General features: G+C 41.1%; 1 protein-coding gene across 2 annotated transcripts in view; it reads right to left on the bottom strand.

The window, feature by feature from the left end:
* arid1ab (AT rich interactive domain 1Ab (SWI-like)) overlaps positions 1–16,933 on the bottom strand; it is a 45,289-nt gene extending 28,356 nt beyond the window's left edge. For both annotated transcript variants that reach the window (XM_053861574.1, XM_053861573.1), the window contains exons 1-4: positions 15,640–16,933; positions 2,746–2,967; positions 1,194–1,733; positions 756–872 (exon numbers count right to left, since the gene is read on the bottom strand). In XM_053861574.1, the coding sequence (XP_053717549.1) occupies positions 756–872; positions 1,194–1,733; positions 2,746–2,967; positions 15,640–16,527 (1,767 nt within the window). In that variant the 5' untranslated portion in view covers positions 16,528–16,933. The remainder of the gene's footprint in view (positions 1–755; positions 873–1,193; positions 1,734–2,745; positions 2,968–15,639) is intronic.
* Positions 16,934–19,790: the final 2,857 nt, after the last annotated feature.

The raw sequence follows: 19,790 nt of genomic DNA, 5'->3' as shown, positions 1-19,790 counted from the left end.
ACGACACTGTCAAAGTTGTTCTTAAAAAGGATGAGAGCCTCCAATGTTAGAAGATCACTGTTGACGTTCCACCACTGTCAGCGCACCCTTATTCAGAGTGGGGCAAAGGGGATGATGCATAAAGGCTACTGAGAGAGGTTTAACTAGCTGGTAAAGAAGACAGGTAGGATAGAAACAGGATTGCGTGGGGGATGTGATGGAGAGGGTGATTGAGACCACCATGAACAACTCCTTGCACCCTTTTTAATTGCACATAGCAGCTAACGAGGATCCACATTCAGTTACAGACTCATCAACCTCTTGATCTTGCAAGACTGTGAACAAATGTAAAACGTGTATGTGAACTGTAACATGCAGTGTATTGCCTACATCTCACCTCATGTGCTGTAATGCTTTTGACAACTAAATTTCCTTGCAAGAGGACCAATATTTATATTTATATTACATTTAACACAATATTTTTCTTCTTCTTTCTTTCTTAAGGTAACACCCAAAGTTCAGAGACAGGTGAGCCACAGAGAACAAAAGATGTTTCATTGACAATAATGATCATGGTTCTCCCAAGAAAACATTCTCAATGAAGGAAGAGTCTCCAACCGGAGGCAGCAGAGAGAATGCGTCAAAATTTAAGGGGCTGGTAGGGACTGACGAAAGGGCCCAGTGCAGGGGAGCCCTATGGTGCAAAAGCTCTGGGGAGAACCCTGATGATGTTTTCTTGCCTCAATGTGGTCAGTACACAAGACACCAGGACTCACCGGTAAACTGGAAGGTCGGGCCTGCATGCTGTCCTCTTGGCCACTTTTGCTTGAAGCCATGGGCTGATTGGAAGAAGGGGCACTTGACTGAGAGCTAAACGAGTCCTGGGAGAGTTCCTGGCCATGAAAAATGTACAAAAAATACTTACAGGTTAACAATTGTAGCTGACCCCCCAACTGGTCGTGAAAAATGAATAAACTTGCAGACTGAAATTAGATTTGCTGACAACCATAAATATGTCTGAATACAGGCAATTGATTCTAACATACATTACTTCAGTCCAATAAAACCCTCACAAGGAAAAAAAGGAATTCAAACACAAACTTAGAATATTTGAGACAGAGTTACCAATATGAATAAGTTGCAGTTGCATAAATTGCAGTAAATTAAATAAACAAGACATAACAATGCGCACCAGAGAATAGAAAATTTCCAACCTGTTGTGGAGGAGGGAACCGCTGATATGGGGACTGCTGCTGTTGTGGCAGTGGAGGTGTCTGGGAGTAAGGTGAAGGTTGACCCTGCTGGCTGTGACCTGGAGCCGGTTGACTTTGAGACGAGGGACCACCCGATTGTTGTTGCTGTGGTTGTGATGGTGTCTGCTGTTGCTGCTGGGGTGGTGTTTGCTGCTGTGACGCCCCAGAACCTTGAGCATACCCAGGTTGTCCTTGTGTGCTCTGAGGACTTGGACCCTGCTGTGGTTGAGACTGAGACTGAGATTGCGTGTATGGCGGCTGACCAGGAGCAGGACCATGTGGACCTTGGGATTGCGAGTAGGGGGTTCCGGGCTGCCCATGTTGGCTTGGGGGCTGGGATGGATGGCCTGATGGTGCATAAGGCGGACCAGAGTTCCCCTGTTGTTGCCCCGGGTATGGGGTCTGCTGCTGGCTTGAATGAGACTGGGGGCCATGTTGACCATAGTAACCCTGACTCTGCTGGCCGTAGCCACCTGGTCCCTGCTGTCCATATGGTGACATCTACACAAAAAAGAAAACCATTCAGCTAGGTTTGACAAAAAATAAGACCCCTTACAGTTTCACACAAACATTTACAGGGAAAATCATTTTTGATGTTGCCATACAGAACGGCAGACAATGGACTATTTTGAAATAGTTGACATTGGAGTTGGAGTGCTATCAACTCTTCTGTCAATTCAAGTGGCAGAGTGAAGTCGTCACAAAAACTAAAATTGGAGAGAAATATTACACAATACAGTATAACAGTCTGTAATTGAGACATCATGATTATTTAAACTCTGTTTAGTCTTGCATATTAATCAGATCAATATCCATGCTTGTGTGATATACAGTATCTTCCATCAAACAAGCAATGAACTGTGAATGGTATCAGTATTTGACTCAAAAATGGGCAAGAGTGACCCAACAATGAACATATTGTTTCTTTTTGGAATGATTAAAACGATCACAGGACCTCAGTGAAAATTGAATGCAGTTAAGAGAGAACATTTACTGGTTGCGTCTGCTTTGTTAACAAATTAATAATCTTATTTCAACACAGTAAATAGACAATAAAATACAATGAATGAGATAAATTACTCCGAAACTAATATAATATCACAATGAGAGGAATTTCATTACTATAGTTCTATCACATTGCACTGATCCCGCCCTGCAGCAGAGATGGGATTTTTCGTTCACTGAAGATCAATTGGATCATGAGGGGCATTTCATTTCAAGCAAGAATTCAAAAGACCACACCCCGTCCCCTCTGTGAAACACAGTTGCGTTCGTGGGCAGTTTTCTTAAGTTTGATTACTTTTGTATTTGAATACAAGGTTGAATTTAAAGCTACGGTGAAAGTGTGTAGAGGAGCTTGTTCATTTTTGCTTTAACACTTAGCACCTATGTGACTGAAATCTTTACAAGCAAGCCACGAAAATAGAACTAAGTTCACCTTACTGACAAGCGAGACAAATTTGATGAAATAACAGATATATACTGACATCAAATTTCATCTATTTAAACTGACCTGCTGACCATACTGCATGCCGCTCATTGAACTTGGGTTTCGTCCTTGCAATCCCATTGGATATCGCTGAGAGCTGGGAGGTCCATATCCCTGACTTGGATACGTGGCTCCTTGTTGTGGGCCGGAGCCGGTGGGGGGACCTTGCTGCTGCTGGGAATATGGGCTAGGTCCCCCATATGGTTGGCCACGCATCTTGCCTACCTGGTCCATTGGGCTGGGGGGCTGATGAAAGCCAAAAAAAGAAAAGAAAAAAAAGATGGTTAACATGTCTAGGATTTTACATTGTCCACTGTATATGGACCATGAAAACTGTTTAACCTGTTTACTTGAATTGGTTTAGTAGTAGTAGTAGTAGTAGTATCATTAAGAAAACATTTCTGTCCATCCCAGCATGCAATGGGTGCAAAGGGTTCTGTCTGTGAGGTCCCTTTTCTAAGGACAATGTAAGGGTATATCCTTAATGAAGTATTATTTGCCAAAGACAGAGTGCAGGTAAGTTGCAATGTTTGAGATAAGTCATACCAAGTAATGGACAGAGAGGACGAAGGTGAAACAGAGAGTGCACGCACAGAGGGGAACAGGGGAAAATGACAGACAGAGGTGCTCCCCAGAAGAGCAGTAGCTGGAGTGAAAGGAAAACTTAATAGAGCGGAGGTGAGATCTGTCATGATGTACCAGTATGGTTTAGTGAGAGTAGCTTGTAGACAAGGGAGTGACTAAGAAGGTCAGAAAAGAGCATGTCACAGGGACACCTCAAGTAGTTGGTTTAGACACAAGGAGAAACAGCAAACACGAACAAAGAAGAATAAGAGACACGGAGGTACCAGGCAAAAGAAGGAATAGAAGGCAACCATTGAGGTTTAAGGATGTGATAAAGGAGGTTTCAGATAGCCATGTTTAATTAAAGAATTATTCCGTAAGACTGTATTTGAGGTCAAAGTTTCCTCCCACTTAAAAAACACTTATAAAACTAAAGGCAAAACATTGAAAATGACAACATTATTTAAATAAGAGCAAACTCTCTCCTGTTTTGAAGCGGAAGTACATAAACAGCCAATGATGTTCATCGCAGATGGACTGGCATACATGAAATCAACACCATGGCGGCCCTGGCCTGTCCAGATCCGTGGCGTTGCTAATGCTAACAGTCAACACCGACAGTTGTGAAAATCTGGTTTGATTCTAGATCGTAATTTTAACTTTGGATCATGACGTTGGTCAACTTTCAGTCTGTGGAACGGAGTTTTATTAGATTGAGTGGTTGTCAGCCTTCGTTCAAATCCATACATGCAGGGTTTTCACCACAGTAGAATAGTTAGATATTCGACAGACACCACTCTGGTATTGGTGGTGGCGACCTCTTCCGCGTGTCTGATTGAGGTTCACTGATCAGTTAGGGACCATCAAATTCTGATTGGGCCAATGTATTAATGAAATCTTCCATCATGCCTATGAAAAACTTTGTGAATTGTGAAAGAGAATTGTGAAAAGATTTTTCATCACACTAGACAAAGGATTAACAGTTTGCATAATGATTTTGATAATAGAAAATGTTTAAATTATCATTTAGTCACATTATTTCTAATATTTCCTTCAATAGCATCTAGGAAATGTGTCCAGATGGGGCCATAGTAAAAGTAAATTGTTAAGAGACATGAGGTACATTGGGGACATGTCTCCAACACAAGATGTATTTATAGTGACAATTATCGTAATCGTTGAAATGACAACATTTATCATGCAAAAATGGCAACTATCCATTGTTTGTAGTGTTTGACTTTGTATCCATGCCATTCACTAATATGAAGCATTTAAGACATTTAAAAATCATACCCAGTAGGGATGGCGAATAACTTATCGTACATAATATACGATATATCTGCATCAGACGATAAATTCTATAAACACGCGTAGTTAAATAGTAAAATAGTTGGCTATTGGACGGACATTTGCTCTGGTATTGGCGGGGTGGTCCTCTTCTGCGTCCCAATTAGGATTCACTGATCGCAGATACACTCTCACAAGCAGTGCTAACACTACAACCCGGCATCAGTTAGGGACCATCAACAAATTCTAAAACGGTCAACGTATTAGTGAAATCTTCAATAAGGCAACTAAAAACAACCCTTTTAGGAGAGAGAATTATGAAAAGGTTTCTCATCACACAAGACAAGAGTCTAACAGTTTGTATAATGAGAATAGAATATGACTAAATGATCATGTATTCACATTATTTCTCATATTTCTTCAATAGCATCAAGGAAATGTGTCCAGACGGGACCATAGTTAAAGTAAACTGTTAAGAGACATGAGATACAGCAGACAGATGGTTCAACTTCACCGCTAAAGAAAGCTGGCGGAGCAGTCTGTCAGACACAAGCGGGTTCTACCAGAGACTTGAAACACCGAATTGCTCATCTCTACACTTAACTTACAGTTAACTATTATATTTAAACATAAACAAATAGTGACGTTGTAGACAAACTTCACTTACAAGTTTCATCATAAAACAGTTTCAAGAATTATGTTGTCTAACACATGGAATAGTACGAAAATTAACCTTGAATCATTGGCATTAGACCTGGCTACCCCACACAAATTAGATTTAAAATGAGATGATTTTGAAGGTCCTTGGACTTGAATACTCTCAGTAATCACAGCAGTTATCATGCCAGCACAGGGAATCAAAGAAGCGTTACCCAACATAAACAATGGGGTCAGTTTAGAAGTCACTCTGCCAAGGTAACTAAGAGAAGGTCTAACTTAGTAAGCAGTATACAATATTGCTTTCAAGCTAGCATACATAATGCCAAAGAACACTATTTAGCTGAGCATTTTAAGGGGAAAAGAAAGAAACTATGATAAAATATCTGTGTGGCGTGGTTCATGGTTTGCAAAAGCACTGAGGCTTTTAAGTAGCAACACCTCCTGCCCTGCTGACCTCAGACAGCAGACACAAAGCTTTCATTGCTTCCCACGGTTATTAATCTCTGTGCGTGAGCGAATGTGTGCTCGTGTTTTTCCCTTTCTGAAAACCTACTTTCCTCAGTTAAGGGAGACAACCACCAGAGCTATTTATAGCCAGCCAGACGAGGAGGGCAGTCTGCCGAAAATGTAACAGGTCCCAGCTGCACTGTTGCTTGAACCTGGGCCAGGCCTTGCTCTTCCTGGTCTTTAATAAAGCAGCAGGCTTTGGCACTCTATGAATGACAGAGCGCTGGGGGAAGCGTGGGTCAGCTCACGGCAGGAAGTGATGTAAGCGTGTGTGTGCACAGATGTAGGTGCTGCAGGGGGGAGGGACTCTACAGGCTGCTGGGGAAGTCATCAACATTACTCATGATAACCTATTCCACTCCGGGTTTTCCCTTTAGCCCCTAGGCAGGCAGCAGTCTCAGGAGGCCTTCAGGTTCAAGAACAAGTATTTGCAATGTATCTGTGGGAAGGAAGGGGGCGAGTCACAACTATAGTCTCTGGGGTCATTACCAACAGCAGATTGGGGCAAAAGGTAGCAGGCCCTGGTAAAAACTCAAGTGACCTTTAATGCCATCTAAAGGCAGTGTATCTGAAGGGACACCAGATCTCCTACATGACTCTTGCAGCCACGATCAGCAGGGAATGCAGAGTATATAAATGGTGGGAATAGAAGCTAACACTGACATCTCAAAATGAAGAGAGCAGGCAACACAATTTCACCATTTCAGAATAACTGTTTTTGCTTTATCTGACAGGTGATTTGTCATACCATGTCATAAAATGAGATTTACAGCAGCAGCTCCAGCCGCCACTTCCTCCATTTCACAAACATATGTAAATAAATAGATACAATTAACACATGGCTAATAAGTACAGTCTGCACATGGCTAATCTGCATATAGAAAAGCTAAATCAGGCTTGGCAGTCAATGTTCCAACTGAATGTTTGCCACCAGGGCAGCACCGGTGTGTGTGTACCTGTGGTGAGGGGTGAATCAACCGACTTCAGAGCACAGCAGCTTAAATCACATTAATGCAGCTATCCAAGTTCACAGTGGGAGTAGCCCAGCATGAGCACTCCATCACTGTTTAAGCTTGAAACAGATCCACTAAAGACACAACTGGTGTGGTGAACAGTCAGGTCTCATCCCTAAGCCCCTATCTTACATGAGAGCGAAACTTGTGTTTCCAAGAGTCTTCAACTGTAACAGAGGTGGCCAAGGAAGTCATGCTTACAAAGAGGTCCATCTCTATAATGGGAGCATTGACATTTTACAAGCTCATATCAAAAAGACAAAATCAAATAGACTAGAAAACGCAAAACTCAAAACTGTCTCTTAACATCAGTCCAGTAGGCTCACAAGAAAAGTTAATGGAATATCAAGCCCAAAACAAGAAACCTCCAAGTTCATCTCCAAATTTTTAGTTTGACTTTAAGATTGAGATCACTGTTTCAATAACTTTGATAACCACCATGATGAGGGACTTACTGCATCATGGCGAGAAGGAATTCAACATTTGAAAAAGATTACTATGTGTCAGGAACGTTGGATACAGAGATTGATTGGTCAGATATATGATCATATTATTCAGGTCAGCTATAAATGACCAAAATGGGATTGTAAATGTAAACTATTTTTACTTATCAGAATGATTACTATAAACCTGGACAACCTGGCCATTCCTCTTTGAATAGCCAATTTTCATTATACACTTCTCATTTTGCTGTGAACTTACTTGGAACATCACTGTCAAGCAACAAAACTGTCAAATATGGGATGTGCATGTCAGAACTATTCCAAAAAATGAAAGTGAACTCTGACCATTGACAAGGACCAAGGCCAAGGCACAAGAGGACTGTTCATATTGTTGCAGAATTGTTGCACAAACCAAATGTTTAGTGCAGCGTTGGGGGTGACAGACTGACTGACTGAATCATGGCAGTAATACAATGTCAGAAATTATTCTTTTTTGTTTTTGTCATTTCAACCCTTGCGTTCATGTCAAAATCCACATTGATTCTGTTCAGATCTACAACAAGCAAACATCACAGCAGCAGATACATTAGTCATGACAGTATTTGTGTGTGGGACACCAATGCTACAACAAATACTGCAGCTGCTTTATTTAAACAGCGCTAACATTGGTCGAGAAAACCCGGGTTGAAATTGGGTGAATAGACTAACTGATTTCAGGGTTCCCTTGGGACTTTGCTAAGGCCCTGAAACTTCAGCGATAGAGCTTCATGTCAAGAATAAATTTTAAAAATCCCAAATCACTTCACAATAACAGCAACAAATGTTAATGTTATCGAAAATATAGCATTGGTATATGAACAACGTCCTTATATGCACGTTGGCCTAATAAGTTGTGGGGTAACAGTTAAACTGGTTCAAATAATTGGCTCACAGGCCGGCTAGGGCTTCTGAGGGCCAATGCTATATAGGAATTATACTTCGCTTACAGAGAGGTCTGTATTACAAAGATGTATACATCTCCTGGGTTAGGGTAGAGTTTTGCTAAACGCCATCAATACGAATGAGGGTTGCTCTCGGGTGTAAAACGCTGGTGAATTGGGTTTGATGTTGGTTATACAATCCAGTCCTGATTGGTTTTCTCGTGCTGCGTCTGGGAAACAATTTAGACCCAAACCTTAACTGCAAGAAGATGCGTACATTGCAATTTAAGGTTTATGTCAGACAATGATCTAGCACCTTTCCCACTGCAAAGGAGTCCAGTAAGGTAAAATTAGATATATTAGTTCAAACGTCCTTGTCACTATTCATTAAGGGTGAGCCAAAAGAAAACATTCTGTGACATCACGTGCAGCGTATTCGGCAACGTACAGACAAACGCAAAATACCCAAAGATGGCAGAACAGCCGCCCCAACCAACTCCGTCTTTGCTGAAAACTAGAGTTTGGCGTCATTTCGAGTTTTACCAAATGCCTGCAAACACTAAGCTGGACACGAAGCACAAAGTGAGCATGCATTGCAAAGCTAAGATCAAGCGCTTCGGCCACACAGCAAATGCATGGGCTGGTTTTGTGAGGCGCCGCCTGAAGACCACAGACACAGAGCGGAGCCCGTACGTTTTTCACTGAAACAGCTGTGCTACAGCTTTACCACGAGACTAAAAGAACAGTCGCCAATAAAGGCACTTTCCTCAGAGTTTAAAAAGCATGTTTAACTGACTTCATTTTTTTAAATAAAGGGGCACTTTTATTTTGTTACTCAAGCAGTATGTAATATTGCTTTTATGTAACAGTTGCAACAATTACATCTAAGTATAAAAAATGTTCATAACATGGTAAATGTGAAAAAGACACTTTAATGTGTGCCACTGCCATTCTGTCTTGCAAAGTAGATGGGAATAGCTCATGAACAGAAATCAGCACATAAATCATTATGAAGTATCCAAACAGTCAAAATGAAAGGAAAAGGAAAGTCCTATGCCACTATCATTACAGTATTTGGTGTTATCTGCATTCCTAAACTGCCACTCGGCCAATGCATGCAGCAGGCAGCTACTGGTCAGTAACTCAGCCCCTCTGTACAACACTTGCATCATCCTGACGAGGTTTAGCTGGTGAGAAATGCACTTACTCAGCATGGCCAATGGCACCCTGGATGACCCTCTACAATAAGTGTGTCACTCTCAACACTCACTGTGATACTCAGACACCATACATTATTAAACAAGAATATTAAAATAATGACATATAATCCTGGAACGTGTATCAACCCTGTGAAGCATGAAGCATAAACCATTTGACAGAGAGCTCCAGTTCTTTAAAACTGAAGTCTTTATTGGTCCTTGAGAAGAATATAAACTCAACATCCTCATCAAAAGGTCTTAGTTGAATAATAATCTAAAACAATGTGTTCAGTGTAGCTCCCTGGTTATTATTAGGAGGAGAGACACTGAAAAAAAGAAAAATCACTCTAGGAGCGCAGATGTGACGTGTGTGACATCATTAAAAACAAATCAATCTCCTCTAACAAGTTAGCTCCGTGCTAACCCACATGCTAGCTGTTAGCTCGAGGGTGTGTGGTGTCACAGACCAAACACGGAACACTACTTCATCATTCTACGATGGTGTCGAAGGGGTTTTGCTCATCCTTAAGACATGTTATCTTTGCAAACCAAATGAAGCCACACTTTTTAACACTACGACCCGTCACAGCGCAAACACCTCCATGACTGTGACTGATGCGGTCAGTCAGAGGTGGTGACGCACATCCGCAGCGACGGCAGCGAGTTGGAGTCGGACCTCAGTCAGTAACCTATTAAAGGGAGAGAAAATAAAATATCTTAATGATCCCAGAGAATGTGATATTTTCTCACTACTTCTGAAAAACAACTAGTTCTCGATTCCCATCCTGCGCCCGTGTGTTTTCACCAACAGGATCACCAACACGACGCATCGACACACAGATTTTGACATTGACGAAATCAATCACATCAACTAATCGTTGCGGCTATATATATATATATATATATACACAATATATATATGCACACTGTGTAAGCAGCCATCTGATTAACAGTACGCCTTTATCTCAAACCACTTTCAAGCAACAACCTTTTGGAATACCAATATCAAAGTTTAACATTTCATTGAAAAAAAGCTTTAAAGGGTTCATTTACTAATTGGGAATCAATAACAGCAACAATGTTGTGAGCAATTATTCAAATGCCATTGTAAACACTATTATTCACAGCCTCGGTTCTTGTTACGTTTCTTGATATATAAACTTCAAGATAATCCTTGGCCAAGTACATGCCACATATCATTACTTCATTGCTTCAAAATGAATAGTTATATTAGCGGGGCACTTCATAGCAATACACTTGAACTGCTCATGCTTTTCACACTGCAGAGGAAAACAGCAAGTAGTAGAAAACAATTTGGAGAAAACCAACAGTGACAAGCAAGTTGTAACCGAAGCAAGACAGATGGCTGGTGACAGTCCAACTAAGAGCAAGTCAGTGATGCTTGCAGGGCAAAAGGCAAACACACATCGCCACATAACTGTTGCACAATGTAAACAGAAATACACACAGCTGTCAGGCAGGACGGAGATAATTCATAGAACACTCTCTCCCCACCCTCTTCTCTTGGGTATCACTGACACAGTTTCTCCCTCATACACACACAACTAGCTACACACATATGACTGGAAGGCAGCATGTCCATGTGGCATGCAAAGAATCATTACTCAGCGTTGTTGTGCTTAAGAGGCGGCTGAACTTTCACTTTATGCTCCATGTTCCTTTATATATACACGCGCGTCTTCCTATCTTAGTGAGTACCTTCATTGACATACATTGACATACCCCTATCCCCAGCATCTCCCCCTAAACCTAACCATCTAAAACAAATGGCTAAACTTAACTTAAAGTGCATGTTGTAATATACACAGATTGAAGTACATGTAACATCCGATTCATGGATTCATGTCCACCCGTACTTATGACCACAGCCAGCAGATTTGTTTTTTGTATTCAATGTCTGGCGCCGCAGCGCGTAGCAGCCCAGCAACGCGTACGACAGTTACGACAGCACAGTATCCCTGCATCTCACTCACACAGCAATCTACCACTACAATAGTACCTATATAATCGTGTCAGCTATTTTGAATGGCATTCGACTTACGTCCAATTCGACTTATGACAGGTTGGTCCCAACCAATCCTGGTCGTAAGTCAGATGTTACTTGTACTGTAATCATTTTGGAGAATAAATGAACAACCAAAAACAAGAAGGAACAAAAAGGAACAAGATGCTTCAGACAATATTGTGACACGACTATGAGTAAGACAATGCAGAAGCAATGCAGAACAAGAAGCAACTTAGGGTAAGAAGACAAAATCGGAGGAACTGAGAAGCAACAAAGAGTAACAATATGCACCAAAAAGTAAAGAGGCAGTGAGGAGCAAAAAGAATAGAAGAGGAAGAAAAAAAACAACACATGAAATATAAGATGAGAACATAAGTAACAATAAGGCTATAAAAAAAACTATGTGACTGGCTGTAACTTGAGGAAACTAAGCGTAACAGGCAGCAATTTAATTTTAAACATACTACATTTACAAAAATGAAGCTAAGATTTAAGAGAAGACTCAGTCAACTCGAGATAAAGAGGCCACTAGTAACAAGAGTTCAATCAAGGTGCTATCACATGTACTGTGATCTCTGTTTATTTTAATGTGTTCTACAAAATTAAGAATTAGAGTAAGGTATGTGGAGATGAAAATAGAAGTGACAGAAAAATTAAGATTGCTCGATAACAAAAGTGTACTTTAAATAAATGAATAATAGCATTGGCATGTATGCAATACTTGTTTTTCTACAGCAAAAAATAAGGTTCAAATCTCCATTAATTTAAGAGTTAGGAGCTTAAAAAAGAAGGGTACAAACTAAAAATGTGTGAAAAAAAAATCCAAAATATTTTTTCCCCCACGATTCAGAATTATTAAAGCCGCACCAAATATATTGGGGGGGGTTTTATATGCAGCATTGCTTTGTTCTCTGATTTGAATATATAATGATAATTATACTTATAATACTTAATTACACGTTAGTGTGTTTACAAGGCTTGAAGTCTACAGCGATTGTAGGTTTTTCATTATAGAGTTCAGTAGTTGAATAAAGTTGTTATTCATATCAATGTATGCAATCATAATATTTAGGCCTGGTGTTTCTATGTTGATTGTTTCAGAGTTAGTTTTGGTCACACTATAGAATGATTTTTTGCTTGTGCATAGTGCATAATAAAGAAAACAACCTCCTCACTTCACCAACTCCCAAAAAAAGAAGAAAGACAGTCACAATATTGTCATAATTAATCGCGATACAAAGTTTATTCTAAATCGTTAAGCCCTAATGTGCAGAGACACTGTGGCCTGGCACCTTTGGTAAAATCTCTGTCCTGAGGAGAGATTTTAGAATGAAATGAACAGTTGTGTGTGTGTTGTGAGTGGTGGGGTTTCAGGGGTCTCGAACTCAACTGACTGGGGGGGTCACCAGAAGATTGTCTTGATCAGGCTGATCTGCAAGGAGTTATTTTATTCATTTTTATCATGCGATTAAAGGCATTTAGATTGTATTTTTTTAAAATGGCACTTATTTGATTGCATTATAAATTCTAAAATTGTTGGGATGTAAACCCAATCAAGATCAATTAAACCTCACTTAAACAAAGTAAACTGTGCTTTCAAGGCTGACATTTACGACATTTACACACACACAATCATACGAGAGAAACCATCACAAACACACAGCTGATACAACTATATGCTTACCTATGAAAGAAGATGAAGCTGTTGACACTTGGCTTGTAGTAAGGGAAAGAAGCATCCTAAAAATATGTGTGTTTTTATCTTGTTTCTAATTAATCAGGATCAGCCAGGAGACCCCTGCATCTGAAAATGTTACTGTGGCAACAGCTACTACATTCATGTCCGTTAGTGTTTGTTATTTGACTTGGATGTTTGTTTTTATAAAAACAAAAAAAAAAGTTATTTTTGCACAAATAGATGTTTAACAGCGTCTTTTTACAAAGCAAGTTTCAGTCATTGACACTGGACGCTCCGTTTCAAAATCTGGTTGTGTGTTTAATACTTTAATGCACTTAAGTTTTTGGAACACATGTTTTGCATGCAGGCCTAATCTAAAATATATAATAAAAAACTATTCCCACTGCGTTAAGGTTGGCATACAGTTCTTAATTTAATGTACTGCATCTAGCTTTTAGACTACTATTAAATAATGAGGTAAACCTTGATACTCTATGAGTGCAAATAAAGGTTTGTAGTGAGATGTTAGCTGTCAGCTCTGTGTTGCATACAGCCTTTGTTGTCGAAGGTCAGACAAGGAACACTTCATCAATCTAGTGTGAATGTGTGTGGTTGATCTAGGTGTTTCAAGTTTAAAAGCAACTCCAAGTTGTGTTATTTGACGGCTTGTTCGCTCCAACTGTAAGAGTGAGTGTTTGTGGATGTAGTGTGTTTGTGACAAGTGTGCAGTACCCTCTATGAGTGAGAGACATCACATCAGCATAGATATGCAATTCAAAGAATGTGACGATCCATACAATCTCCTTACTTGGGCAGACTGTCAACACGTTCCCAATCTAAGGTCGTCATATCACCAGCCCCTACATTTACTTTATTTAAAAGTCTAAAAAAATTATTCTCTTCTATTAATGCACTATTGTAGCAATTAATAATAATGTAATAATAATTAGCAAAAAATACATAACAATTGATTCCTGTTAGATTATATGTTATATAGGTGTTATTCAGCTTCCGCCACAAATATTTATTTTGGTGGATCCCGATTATTATCATATAGGCTTTATTAACCCAGTCTACCGCACGTTTTTTTAGTGACTCTTTAAGATCAGTTTAAATTTAAAACAAAATAAATATTATAAAATAACAAGGAAACAGTAAAACCTTCAGGAGCAGCAGCACATGATCAATGAGTAACATACTAGTGGCAGTACAACCTAATTTCAGCTCAACATCAGCCAATCACAATTTGTAAATAACTGGTTCAAGGTAATTTTGTCTGACTAAATAAATCACAAATAAGAGTTTTGCCTCGTATCACATCACAGCATTTCAATACAATTACATTAAATTACATTAAGCTTTAAAAAAATCTATTAATGTTGATGGTGTGGGGTTTTTGTAAAATGAAACATTTCTTAGTGGCAATCCTTCTAAATTACAGATTAGATACTTTTAATTGTGTGCAATAGTTAATTGTGTAACTTACACCAAGTGCTGTTTGCAATTATGTGTTTGTTGATCTAGATCCAACACAAAAGTTCTGACCTCACATCTTGATTCGACGACAGAGTAAATAAGATGCCCTCATGTAAATTACTGCAGTGGATGAAAGTCTAAATATAGCATTCGTATACATGGAAAAGCGAATAGAAATGCAACATTTAATGAAAAAAAAAAGAAGAGAATAGAAGGAGTCACAGGAGCAGCAATCATACAGCACCATATGACAGAGCAGGAGGGGGCTGTTTATCTGCAGCCTTCCGTTAGATGCAATTATAAATGGCCGAGAGCGGAGGGGTGAGGAGCCAATCAGATTTCCGCTCGCATGTCAACCTAAGACCAACTGTCTCCTGGCTCTGACAGCAGGATTTTTACCTCCATAATTCAAATCCCAAAGCAAAGGCAATCTGCACTTCGCTAACTCCAAGCCGGCGAGGCTGTGCACACGGCTACACACACACACAAGCGAAACCCAGAAAAATAGGCGGAAGGATTTGGATCGAGCCAAAATGACAGAACCTTCGAAGCTAAACGAATGCAGTCACATTTTTGTCACTTAGACAATCGAACTGTTGCTTTCAACTATTGGGCACTGCTTCCGTTTCACGCCGAAGGTCGTACTTGTAGACATAACGATTATGCAAATGAGCTCAATCGTCTTTGACATTACTTTGACAGCCTTGCAGCAACTTTGACAATAGCACGGCGAGTGCGTCTGCTAAGATTATCAGGATATCAAACACAGTCCATGACTAAACCATGTACCGTCAGCGAGGCCCTGAACGCAACATGGAGAAAATATCACCATATATCCGCATAAACACACTTCAGAAGCGCAACGTCGTTATCAGGCTGCTTAACTCGAAACCTGCACCACGAACAGGTACACAGAACCCTCAACAATCAGAAAGTTGGTTGGAGCAACCAATGTGGCTTCTTTTAAAGCCTGAACACTATTGCAGAGGTGGTGTTAGTGGAAAAGAGAGGCAGCCATTTTTATACAGCTCAGTCGACATAGACAATAGCTGCTCCTATATAACGTGCAGCTGTGTGCTGGCTTTCAGCGCTACTGTAAGACTTAAACTATGTTAAAGTGTGTCTGGACTGAAGAAGAAGTTTACCTGGTTTCTGTTTTGTGGCTGTCCAGTATTCCCCGGGCTCATAGGAGGCGGGTGGTGGGTTCTTTGTTGCCAACCCGGATGAACCCCACTATACTGACTGCTAGCCATATCTGCTCCCTTGTTGGTCCCTTCCTGATTGTTATAGTCTCCCTGTGGGTAGTTCGGGTAGCTCCTGGTCGAGCTGGGGGATGTCAGAAGCTGGTTTAAAGTTGGTGTTGATGTAGGCTGTTGGTTTCCAACGTTATATCTCTGGTTGTTGTAAGCAGCAGGCAGGACCGAGCTTCCTCCTGACTGCTGCTGCTGCTGCTGCTGCTTGCCTGGCTGTCCCCCGGCCGCCGTGGGTTGGTTGCTGCGAGGGGAATTCATAGCCCCGTATCCTTGACCCTGATAAGAAGTCCTGTTTTGGAAAAGGCTGTAGTTGTTGTAATGGTTTGGGTATCCTTGGTCATGTGAATTAGGGGGGTAAGGGTCCATCATGCCCGGTCCCGATGCAGATGCCATGCCAGGGCTTTGTTGTCCGCCATGTTGATGAAAAGGGGCCCGGCTGTAGTGCTGGTTGTAACCGTAGGGTGGTGGAGGAAAGGGGCCCGAGTGGTGGTGTCCCATCCCAGGACGGTTGTTACCTTCCGAATCATTCTGATTACCGCTGCTATTATTTACCCTGGCCGAATTCCCGTTGCCATTCTTCATGTCAGGATCCCCTCCTCCTCCAGCATCGTTCCCGTCCTGCAGTTCCTTGAGTCCCGGAGTTCCACTGTCAAGTCCCGGTTCTTTACTCTGTTGCTTATCTCCTGGTCCTGACTCATCCTGTGGCTCCCGGTCCGGCTTTTTAAGTTCGGATGGCGGGCTAGTGTTCAGATTGGCGACGCTTGCGACCTGAGCGGCCATGATATCCCCCTCTCTCTCCCCCAACTCTCTCGCTCAGCCGCTCAGCAAGCCGAATCAGTCACGATTTAACTCGGAGCAACCATGGAAAATAAATACAAATTCATTTCTAGAAACGTACCCGTTTGCCTGGTTCATTCCCCCATTGCCTGTCGCCCAGACCGGTATCCGGTGATCCACCGCGACTCGGTTCAAAGTTAAAACATTCAGAGGAAAGTTTTGGAGGAAAAAAACCCTATAGCATCACAGACGGTGATGAAATAGGTGGGTAAACGACGTGTGTATGTGCAAGTGTGCATTCATGTTAGAAGGGGCTTCTGTAACTGTACGAGAGCGCGAGATAGACATCAACCGAACCAGCACGAGGCTCCCGGAGACACAGCCATGTTACCGACCTGGCGAGGCTCAGCCAAAACCCGGAGCGGATCATTTCTGAATCTTGGACCTGGACTCCCTTTTGACAACAGCGTTTACGGTCTGAGAAGAGGCTTCTTCTATGACACGTTTGTGCGACAGTTAACTTTGAATCGCGTTTGGAAAATGCCTATTTTTCTTTCAGTACTGTACAAATGCGTGCAGCAATAGACGTTTTTAATTCATCAGTATTCATTTGTTCTACATGAAACAAAGCCTTCCACAGACACACATTTACTAAGCGGTTTACCACTATCTAAAACAGAATATCAAATACATATTGTGGGTTCAGCCCAGGCATTCCACCCTCAGTAAGAGAGACAGGGATGGAGGATGATGGGCAGGCTTCCCCAATTTCTCAGGCTGAAATCTCTGGTCGTCAAATAGCCCAGAAATGCAGAAGCCTCTGGGTGTTGAGGAGCTGTCTTGGCTGACACGCCACACGTGGATGTTTGGGTACCAGTACTGGACGAGTGGCATCCTGTGGTGGTGGTTCCCCTATTTAAAAAGGGGGACCAGAGGGTGTATTCCATCTACAGAGGAATCACACTCCCCAGCCTCTCTGGTAAAGTCTGCTCTGAGGTGCTAGAGAAGAGGGTCCAATCGATTACTGAAGCTCGGATTCAAGAGGAACAATGCAGATTCTGTCCTGCCCGTGGAACTACGGACCAACTCTTTACTCTCTCAACAGTTCTCGCGGGTTCAAAATATGCTTTATGGACTTGGAGAAGGTGTATGACAAGTTGTGGGAGGTGCTTCGGAAGTACGGGGTGCGAGGCTCCCTATTGACAGCCGTTCAATATTTATATTCCCGGAGTGGGAGCTGTGTCTGGAACCTTGGGCTGAAGTCCATTTCAGGGTGATCATGGTTGTGCTTTGTCTACGATCCATTTTTAATTAACATGGACAGGATTTAAAGGCGCAGCTCTCTGGAGGGTAGGGTTTGCAGTTTGGTGGCCTGAGGAGCCAATCACTGCTATTTGTAAATTATTTTGTTCTCATGGCATCATCACATTTATAGTTAGCATGAGAGGAAATGGCTTGGATGAGATGAGGATGAACGTCTTTGTACATCTTTTTTCATATATTTATGCAAGATAAGGATGCAGTTGTATCATCTGTGATGTTTTTCTAAGCTGTCACAACCATAACATTCATTCATTCAAACAATACATATATAAAGGCTTGTCGCTTGATTAAATAAATAGAACTACTTGAGTAGTTCTGAGATGTGGATTACCAGTAAACAAATATGGCGACGGCGATAGCCAAAATACGGTTGCGAAAGAGTCGAGAATTTGGATGTTATTCGGCGAAATTACCGGGCGTAAATACAATTTAATCTAAACCGGTCAGATGACACTACAGGGCATCTGGTGTTGAGTGCTGCCGTCCATTTTTTCATGTTTTGCAGTTTAGGCCTGCGTGAGGATGACCCCTGCACGCCTCCCTTTGGAGATGTTTAGGGCACAGCCAGCTCAGAGTAGACCGAGGGGTCGACCCAGAGCCAGGTGAAGGGATTATATCTCTTCACTGGCCTGGGAGCATCTTGGGATCTCCCAATTGCAGCTGGTGGATGTTGCCCAGGAGAAAGACGTTTGGCTTGACCTTCTGAAGGGGCTGTATCTAAACCTCTTCAGACTCAAGTGTGATGTAATAATGAACCTATTTCTATACGGATTTTATTGTTTTTTGTAACAATAAATTAATAAATAACACCATATTTATTTCAATTATTATCAATATTACTGCTTGTGAAAATGTGTTGGATTATGATGCCTTATAAAGCTACAAATGTATTGTACATATAGTATTGGATTCTCTCTAAAAAATATTGATAGTTGTAAATTATTGATAATTGAAAGCTGTACATTTTTATTTGGTAGCTGACTTAAGATGTCAAGCCAATACTGGCAGTATCACCAAAAGTGGCAAATCGGCCAAAGTTTAAAAATAAAGTATCCTGGTGCTGGAATGCCTAAATATTTATGTCCTAGTATGAGGTTCAGGTTCTCAGGAGGTTAAGTAACCATATTACACAGACAGGGTATATATACTGGAAGGTCTTCGATGCCTCTGCTAAAAGAAAGGCGTATATTTGAATCAGTCCTGATTTAGTCCCAACAAAAAAAAAAACAGGCTGAGCACCAGCATCAGTCCTTTATTCTCAATGGCTAAAATCACTGTCCGCACACCAGATCTGGATCAAATTATTATTATTATTCAATCAAATTATTATTATGTTTCAGAGCTGGCCTACATAAGGGCAAACATGTCAACTTTCTACAAATGTTTCTGTGTCAATGCTGTGTTTCACAGTGATGCAACTATCTATTGCTTTATATCCACATCAATTGTTGTTCTTGCTTCACAAGATAAAATTATTAAATTTTAAGTATTTTAATTTCAAGATCTGCAGGTGAATTTTGGCTGGAAGCATCTGAATTTCAGCCCTCCTGTCTACCAGCTCTTGTAAGCATCTATTATACTATTCATCTGTCCCAACCAGATTCAAAACACTCGTTTTTGCTGCATTTATAACTCCCATTCACAAGTAACTCATGGCCAAATGACATGTTCACAAGGATGTCTGGTCAAACAGCAGTACAATTTATCGCCAGCAGGGGCAAAACACAGGGTACTGTGTACTGTGATTGTTTTCATTGTTTGGCAATTAAGGAGACATTTAAAAATAGCATGATGTTACTGTAGTTAGTTGCAAGATAGCTGTAAATATTTTGCACATATAGACACAGCTTCCTGTATATATCTTGCACATGTGATGGGAAAGCAGGCCATTTGTCTATCACAAACTGCAAAGCTGCGCTTCAGTGTGTGAAGGAGGCGGAGAT

This window comes from Synchiropus splendidus, chromosome 4, assembly GCF_027744825.2.
Source record: "Synchiropus splendidus isolate RoL2022-P1 chromosome 4, RoL_Sspl_1.0, whole genome shotgun sequence".
Classification (NCBI taxonomy): Eukaryota; Metazoa; Chordata; class Actinopteri; order Syngnathiformes; family Callionymidae; genus Synchiropus; species Synchiropus splendidus.
The sequence above is the reverse complement of the archived record's forward strand: the minus strand, read 5'-3'. Positions and strand labels throughout refer to the sequence as shown.